The 8,975-nt window shown below is 32.1% G+C and overlaps 2 protein-coding genes across 2 annotated transcripts; one reads left to right on the top strand and one right to left on the bottom strand.

Moving 5' to 3' along the window:
- Positions 1 to 283: 283 nt before the first annotated feature.
- Positions 284 to 712, top strand: LOC107949477 (uncharacterized). Its single transcript, XM_016884130.1, has one exon. The coding sequence runs from the start codon at positions 284 to 286 to the stop codon at positions 710 to 712; it is 429 nt and encodes a 142-aa protein (XP_016739619.1).
- A 5,475-nt stretch (positions 713 to 6,187) lies between these two features.
- On the bottom strand, positions 6,188 to 8,681 carry LOC107949510 (iron-sulfur cluster assembly protein 1). The gene is made up of 3 exons (XM_016884173.2): positions 8,166 to 8,681; positions 7,542 to 7,596; positions 6,188 to 6,508 (listed from the first exon to the last, which is right to left on the bottom strand). Exons 1-3 carry the CDS (start codon positions 8,452 to 8,454, stop codon positions 6,367 to 6,369), a joined length of 486 nt encoding a protein of 161 aa, XP_016739662.1. The 5' UTR covers positions 8,455 to 8,681; the 3' UTR covers positions 6,188 to 6,366.
- Between the last annotated feature and the right edge of the window lie 294 nt (positions 8,682 to 8,975).

An 8,975-nucleotide genomic window follows, 5' to 3' on the forward strand; every position in this document is an offset into this window, starting at 1 on the left:
CAAACATTACACAATTATTAGTACGTGCGAATGCGTAAAAGAATTAGGTTCATATACTAATTGGATGAAAATTCATGTTCTTACTAGTTGATCATGATCATCCTACGGTGGCTTGATTCAATAGGTGTGGGAATTATCATTGTAATGACTTACAAATATTTTCAAGGTTTAATGTAAGGCACATGCATCATCTTAATGCATATTGTAATGTTGCAAAATGTTTTTCAAACATTTGCTTAATACAAAGATATTAAAATATGAATGTTTTATTTTCAGTTTGAAAATGGCACCAACTCCTTTATTGAACATGCTCACTAAAAACAAACTGAACGAAAATAGCTATAAGAAATGGAAAAGGAACCTGATAACTGTCCTGAGCAATGAGAAACTTAAAACAGTTCTTGATAATCAATGCCTACCAACCACTCAAGCTGAGGCTAGAAAACGTTGGAAAAAGTCTGATGAGATAGGTCGTTGCTATATGCGGGCAAGCATGACCAGTACTCTATATAAGCAATTGGAGAGTTGTAAGACTGCTAAAGCAATTCTAGATAAGCTAGAAGACATGTTTGAAGGCCAAGCTATCTTGGCTCGATCGTTTGCCATAACTAGCTTGATGAATGCCCAACAAAATCCTAACACTCTGGTCAAAGACCATATGACCACTCTTACGGGATACTTTGTCGAGGTTGCAGAGATGAGGCCAATCTAGACTAGAACACTCAAATTAAGACGGTGTTCAAAAGTTTGTCAATGGATTTTGTTGGTTTTAGGGCCGCTTATAACCTTAGCAACAACAATTTGGCACTTACACAACTCATGAAGGAATTACAATCCTATGAGTTGATGTTGAACGACGGTCAGCCAGTCCAAAGAGCAAAAGCGAATATAGTCGTCACTTCTTCCTCAAAAGGGAAGGAAAATCACACTAAGAAAGGAAAGTTTAAAGTCTCTGGGCCATCAAAAGTTGAAAGGAAGAGAACCAGAAAGCCTAAATACTTATCTAAGTCTAAATGCTTCTTCTGTAGTAAGAAAAGGCACTTTAAGGAAAATTGTAAAATGTGGAAGGAATACCTAGCTACCAAAGGTAAAGGTATGGAACTCGTGATGATAAAAGCTTGCTTAGTTGAATATTCAATAGAATACTGGGTCATTGATTCGGGAGCCACTAATCATGTTTGTATTTCTCTACAAGGGTTCAAGGAGACGAAAGATCTTAGAGATAAGAGCTTATCGTTGCGAACTGGGAACTGGAAAAGTGTGGCAACTTAAGTAGTGGGAGATGTACATCTTTATTTTGATAATCTTAGGAAGATTATTTTAAAGATGTTTTATATGTCCAAGTTTCAAAAGAAACATAATTTCCTTTGCGTGGTTATATAAAGACGACTTGACCGTGACTTTTAATAATGAAATTGTAATATTTAGAAATCAAAATATTATCTGTAATGGATGGATGTCAAATAATCTCTATTTTTTTCAAACCAAAGATTTACACACTGTTTGAGACTAAAAACATCGGATTAAAGACTTAAAACTTCTCACTCTAATGAGGCGTACCTTTGGCATTTGAGACTTGATCATATTAACCAAGAAAGAATCACTAGACTTGTGAAACATGACATCTTAAGTTTGCTTAAAGAAGTTGATCTTCCACAATATGAATATTACTTGGAAGGTAAGATGACTAAGAAATCTTTTAATACAAAAGGAACGAGGGCCGAAAAACCCCTAAAACTTGTACACACTAACGTATGTTACCCTATTTGTGTTAGTGCAAGAGGTGGTTATGATTATTATGTAACCTTTATTGTTGACTGTTCCAGATATGGGTATGTATACTTGATGCACTGCAAGAGTGAAACCTTTGATAAATTCAAAGAGTTTTGTGCGGAAGTGGATAAACAACTAGTTTTACCCATAAAGGCACTTCGTTCTGATCGATGTAGGGAATATTTATCTTATGAGTTCTTAGGTTTACCCATAAAGATTCGCGGTGGCTCGCAGTAGTGGTCACAATAGTGATCGGCGGTGGTGGAAAAAGAAAAAGGAGGGAAAGGGTGGTGCTAAGGTGACTAAAAGGTATGACTATGGTGGTGCTATGGTCGGTTGTGGAGGAGGAAAAGCAAATACTAAAAGAAAAGAGTGGTGGTTATTTTGTGAAAGGAGAGAAAATTGATGAGAAAAGAAATGAAAAAGTGAAAGAATGGGAGTAATAGGGAGGTAGGGATGGCAACGGGTGGTGGAAGCTTGGTCAACTGTGACTAAGTTTAATGAACCACAACAAAAGGCAAAAATATGAAGTTTTGGCAATGAAGGGAGACATGTAGTGAAAAAGGGATCATGTTACCTCAACATATGATAAGTTTGACTCATAAAGAGGGAAAGGAATCCTCCTAAACATGGTAACAATGGGGTAGACGGCAAGCACATTATACTCATGAAAATTGTGTTAAAAAATTAAATAAAAAGATGAGAACAATGGGACTTGTACTTAGGACTTCTAGGATAGCTTAGAAGCACTTAACCACTTGACCACTTCACTTCCTTGTTTTAATTCCTACCACATTTATTTTAAAAACATAGTGTGACATTTGCTAAGGTTTGAGGTAAAATTGCACCACATAGAAAATAATGTAAGGGAAGGGATTCAAACTGAAGTCATCATGGACAGCTCCACCACTACTCAACCACTATACTTGATATTTATTAATATCAATCGATCATCTAAAATAAATAAATAACTAAATAAAATTCGGGTGACCACTCTCTCGGTTCATTAACTCAATTTCTACTAACCCAGTTTTTGGGATGTGACAAATTCGCTTATCCGAAAACACAAGTATGAATTCAGTTAAGGTTTATTGCTATAAATATCACAAATCAGGTCATTTTTCAAAATTTTAATTTTCCGCTGTGCAAGAAAAACGTTTTCAAATCAAATTTTTTCCAACAACAACATGCTTCATGATCTATCACTAGAGAATTTCTCATGTACTATGTACTGCACCTCTATGTTGTTCAAGGCAAGCATAAGCTGTGAAATATGAATGCACAAGTTTTACCTAAGAGAAATCAGTGACAAATTCTTAATTTTTGAAATAAAAATGGAAGTAACTTTATTACAGAACTCATTAAGTTCCTTATGAACTTACCATGTTTCTCTCTCTTATTTAAAGTATTATAAATTGTTGTTCGTAGGAAAAGCGAACTAAGCTAGAATCTTCAAAGTCTTGTATGAGCATGTCACCCTTCATTTTGTAACATGTGTAGATATCGAGGCAACTTGTAGCCTTAAACTTCTGTTTTGAATATGGATAAGAACTCTTTAAATTTAGTTAAAATTGTAATTAGACGCATAAGCTAAATTTACCGTTTTCTATAAAAAGTTTAATATTATCATAAGCTTGTTTACATATATATTGTGATTTCACGGTAATACACTATGGAACTGTGGTATGGTTATTAAATTATTTTGCATATGCTTATAGTTGAAATCCTGAAAGGTTGGTCATTTCATCAGTTGGGTATTACACTCCGCTAGTAGATTCTAGATAGTTCGAGCAGTTGACCCAACGTACAGCAAGCGACCCCCAACTTAGAAAAGTTTGTAAAGTTCTCTTTTATTAGTATATGGCATGTACCTAGTGTTTAAGTCGGTTTTGTATCAAAAAAGGTTGAATTTAAAACTTGATTGCTCGATGTTGTTTTAAACTATCATTTTGGCATATTTTAGCTTGAATGTGATTGGCATATTGTTGTTTTGGTTGTAATTGAAATGTAAAGTATTATTACAGGTCTCCCAAACTTGTACCAAGTTGATTTTGATGGAAACAATATGTCACGTTGTGACGACATATCCCCAATGTCACAACGAGGAGCAACCTAGGATTCACATTGCGTTGACATGTATTCGAGGCCACGACTAGACCTACTTAGTATGTTGTGTCGCGATGAGGAACCCTCGACATCATGACTTCAATTCGTTATTTTGAAAACTTTACAATTGGTCCTAATTCGACCTCGAGTTAACTTTAGAGTTTTCGTAAACTCATATAAAACTCAAAAATGACTTTATATCGTATTATATGATTGTATTGGTTGAAATTAATCATTAATAGTATATATCAAATATAGTTTGACCGTAGTTGTTCTGTCAACAAATGTGATATCTCTTAACTCAGACCCAATGATAGAGTTGGATAATGGAGTGTTACAGAAAATCAAAACTTTTTATATAATAGAAGCAAAATCTATCAAATAACAATAAGTATTTATTATATTTTATGATTTTTTGAGATGCTACTTAAATAAAAATGTATAAGTGCGTCATTCTAATACATTTGTTTATAGTGCTTAAAATTCTAAAATAGTAAGTATAAATTAAAGATGGTTACAAAATTTATTTTAATATTACCATGACTTCATCAAATTAAATTAATTTTCTTCTCTAAAAATTCAAATTAATTTTTTAATTAATATTATTTTTCTAATATCAATTTAGTAATATAATAAATAATAAAAAATAGAGGTATATACTTACACCAGTTCAAAATTTAAGTGGTTTTATATCATTTCATAACTTTTTATATTATTAATATTTTAACAATCTAACCGTTAAATTTATAAATATATTTTTATTTTTCATACATGTAAAATTTTTAATCGATCCAATGTTTCTATCAAATCGGTCTAAAATATTGTATATATTAATATATATTTAACGATTGAAAGTTTCTTTTTACACAAAACAAATAGTTATAATTTTTTAATTTATGCCAAACTTGATATGCATGATCTATTTGAATGAAGTATAAAATGTGACTGCTAGATTGTTAAAATATTAATTGTATAAAAAAGTTAAGGGTGGGTCTAAAACTACTTTAATTTTACAATGGTCTAAGTGGATCCCTCCCCATATATTGATCCACTTACATCGGTGTAAAACTAAATTACACATTTTCGTATATTATTTTGTAGATTAATATTTTAATGATCCAACCGTTATATTTCATATTACATTCATTTAGATCATGCATGTAAAATCTGAAGTAAATTTAAAATTTACAACGTATGATAAGTATAGCTATATATTTATACAATGTTATAAATAGATAGAGTTATCGAATTAGTTTGAGAAATTACATGCATGATAAGTATACTTCTATTGATAAATTCAATGATTGGATCGTTAACTTTACGTACGTGTAAGTAGATCCCTTCCACTTATAAATTATAGAGATAAATATATAATAAATAACTACCACTAAAATACTGTCATTTAGTTAAAATTATCCATTCATTTAAAAAACACTTTTTTAAAATTTATAGATCAATTTTAAAACTATACATTTAATTAATGTATAATGTTATACATGAACTATTATTTTGAGCAATTTTATATATGAAATATATATTTGATCGAACTTTCACAAATCACTAAAACAATTTTTTTTTTGTATAAATCACTAGTGTCCTCAATCAGTTACAGTTTAACTATTATCCTAGTCGGACCGTGATAATATTAATGTAAAGCCCTTCCAACAATATTAACTCTAAGATTTAAACTTTGTTCAAATACTTAGGGAACAACTCCACTTCCACTTTTTTCAACTACTTAGTGATAATCACTAAAAAATTTATTGATATAACACTATTTTACATTTAAATATTATAGACAAATTATTATCCTTAACTAATATAAAAAGAAAAGTAATACATTCAACTTTTTTAAATGTGTATAATTACACCAAATGAAAGTTAATATATCAAATTAAGTTAATCTTTAATTTTAATATTAATCACTTAATAAATGCTAATCTCAGAACAGGTGAATAAAGAAGTCATTAATTAAAAACCTTGGAAACAATTTTTTTCCAATCCAGACGTCAGTAGAGATGGTGGATTTGATTGTTATCTTCGCCTCTACCTTGGATCCAACGATAAGAAAGCAAAACCACGATCCAGGGCATTCACTACACAATAACAGCCAACTCCACATACAAATGGGATCCCAAATTGCTTACCAATTGCATAACATCAAAGCAGGTCCAAGCAAGCTAAGAGCTCCACATACAAATGGGATCCCAAATTGCTTACAAATTGCATAACATCAAAGCAGGTCCAAGCAAGCTAAGAGGATTAGAACTTGCAACAATAAGCTTAATATTGCTATAATGATCGCGTCTGGACTCAACCAATGCTTTATTCAGTAGTTATAAGTTTTATCATTGACCAAACACATCTTTTGGACAAGTAGTATACTCTTTTCACCCCCCCCCCGGGTGCATGCTATCTTCTAACTTTACATACGATTAGATGATAATCAAAGTTTCCAGAGTTCTTTCCTTAGCATATCCACATACATCAGGCATCAGCAGCCTTGGAATTACCATTCATTTTGCCACGTTTAGCTTCAGCATCTTTCACAGCTGCCTTAATTGCATCTTCAGCAAGCATACTGCAGTGCAGCTTAACTGGGGGAAGTGATAGATGTTTCGCGATCTCCCTGCCAGCATGAGTAAATTTGATTGATTGCAAGAAAAATTAGTTAAAGGACCAACTATTGGTACCACAAAGATGAACAGAATAAATGCAAAATACGGTTAAAACATAACAGCATCCTTTGGCATCAAAATATTATATTTCCTCACCTCATTTCCTCCACTACCACTCACATATATTTTATACATTGCTCTCAAAACTAGATGGGAACACACCAGCACCAGAGCATTAGACTCAAAGGGTTGGTGCATGATCCCCCTACACAAAAGAGCCCAGTTAAAATCCCCACTTCCCCAACTAAAAAATAAAGGGTACAAACCAGTTGACTAAAAGATGAAAGCTATGCATTAGCTTATGCATACTCTATGCAATCACCTTAAAACTTAAAGTTGGATGTTCTTAAGCTACCTATTTAGACAATCATATAATTACAATTTATACCTACATATGTTGCTAGGAAAAAATCACAACATCATCTAATATTTCTTCTCATGACTAACTGTATTTATTATATTGATTCTGTTGATACCTAAAATCGTGATCTGAAAATTAATTAGAAAAAAGGCTCAATAGACAAAGCTAGACAAGCCTTTAAACTCAGGTCAATCTTTATGAGCGGAAAGTGCGACTTCTACTAATTCGTTGCCACCACTAGGCCTTAATATCATTGTGCATACACATGAAGAATAAAGAATGACCTAGAATTACTAAAGTAAACTTAGTTAACAAGCATAACAAAAAATTCATATTATAAGTAATTAAAACCTTCCCTTACCAAATGCAGATATGGTTAAATGAAAGCGGCCAAAAAATTGTAAGAAAGGAAGTTAAAAGAATGGGGGAGAGAAGATGATCTATCCATAGCATTCTACAATGTTTAAATTAAAAGCGAAAAATACGAACAGTGTGTGCAAATAACTTAATCAAGTAATCAAAAAATTCCACTAGTTTCCAAGGTCAGATACCAAAAAGGAATACCGCAAAATACCCCAGGAGACGATAAGAATCAAATAAATACATATGGGACTAATACTTACGTGTTTTTAATAGTAAGCACTTCGTCCATGCTTTTCCCTTTCACCCATTCAGTAGCTGCAACATGAAAAGCTCCAAGTTACTACCCAGGTCCTCCACAAAAATTGAAGGCCGTTTGAAATAAACTCATATGTACAAAACATTGAATAACATCAATAAAAACAGATTAGAAGTTTCAACATTACTGACAAAACACATTTGTTCCGTTGGTTTGTTTTTTTATAATAGCAGCTTTTTTCTGCTTCCCAAAATCAACAATAATTCAACATGTCGGTTCCATATTAAAGAAAAATCATGCATTTTCTTCATAAAAAGATAAATATTATATTGATTGATAAACATTAATATTTGCTTTTGTATAAAAGGACTCTTTTTCTTTTGTTTTGGATGAGAAACAAAAATAAAGTATCGAAATAAAAACTAATCCGTGTGAAATTCCCTTTACAATCAGAGAATTTGAAATTAGGATTACTTTTTTTGGACTTGAAATTGAACTTAATAGAAGAAAACAATAAATAAATAAATAAAATATCACAGCACCGATTGTGGATTGAAACAAACTATACCCATAAACCTGAATAACCAGAAGTGTATATACATAAAAAAGGAAAATCGAAGGGGCATACCAACAGAAGAAGAGGCAATGGCCGAGCCACAACCGAAGGTTTTAAAGCAAGCATCAACGATTTTGCCCGAATCCTCGTCGATTTTGATTTGCAACTTCATAACATCACCGCAAGCAGGAGCGCCGACCAGGCCGGTACCAACGTTGGGGTCGTTCTTGTCGAAGGAACCGACGTTACGAGGATTGTTGTAGTGATCGATGACATTCTGGTGGTAAAGACGTGGCAGAGTCTGTAGGGGAGGCGATGGGGAGGGAATCCCGAGCAGCTTCTTCGACACCATCCTCAACATTTTCACTGAGTTAGGGCTTGGATTTGGGAACTTTGATTGGTTGTACGCAGATATATATATATATAGAGAGAGAGAGAGAGAGCGCTTGAAGAGACGGCTATATGGGACGCGTGGGAGGGTGAAGAACAGATTCTGGAGTTTCCTTTGTAAGATAGAACCAACACACGTCAGAGTTTTTCTCCTCTATTATGGGATCACATTCTTTTAAAAAGTTGAGGGTTAATAAATTATCAAAATCCCTGCATTCATATATTTAAAATTTAAATTTTTTTATTATTTAAAAAATTAGGATTTTTTTTCTAATTTAACAATTCAAGTTTAATTATTAGTATTTTTAAAATTTTTAGTTAAATTTAGATTAATTACTGCATATTTTTTATATAACTACCAAGTATTTATTTTATTCCAAAATAATACACTAGTGAATTTAATTAAAAAAATTTATCATATGAATAATTAATTTTAAATTTTAAAATTTATACTTTTAAATTAAATTAATAAAATAAAAATGAGTGATATAA

The sequence above is a fragment of the Gossypium hirsutum genome, chromosome D03 (genome assembly GCF_007990345.1).
Source record: "Gossypium hirsutum isolate 1008001.06 chromosome D03, Gossypium_hirsutum_v2.1, whole genome shotgun sequence".
NCBI lineage: Eukaryota > Viridiplantae > Streptophyta > Magnoliopsida > Malvales > Malvaceae > Gossypium > Gossypium hirsutum.

Bases quoted from the DNA above. Each gene is read 5' to 3' on its own strand.
- LOC107949510 (XM_016884173.2), bottom strand. From the start codon at position 8,454: ATGTTGAGGATGGTGTCGAAGAAGCTGCTCGGGATTCCCTCCCCATCG. The intron at 7,597-8,165 runs GTATGCCCCTTC...TTCATGTTGCAG, and splicing joins CATTGCCTCTTCTTCTGTTG to CTACTGAATGGGTGAAAGGG. The intron at 6,509-7,541 runs GTAAGTATTAGT...TCATGCTGGCAG, and splicing joins GTGCTTACTATTAAAAACAC to GGAGATCGCGAAACATCTAT.
- LOC107949477 (XM_016884130.1), top strand. From the start codon at position 284: ATGGCACCAACTCCTTTATTGAACATGCTCACTAAAAACAAACTGAAC.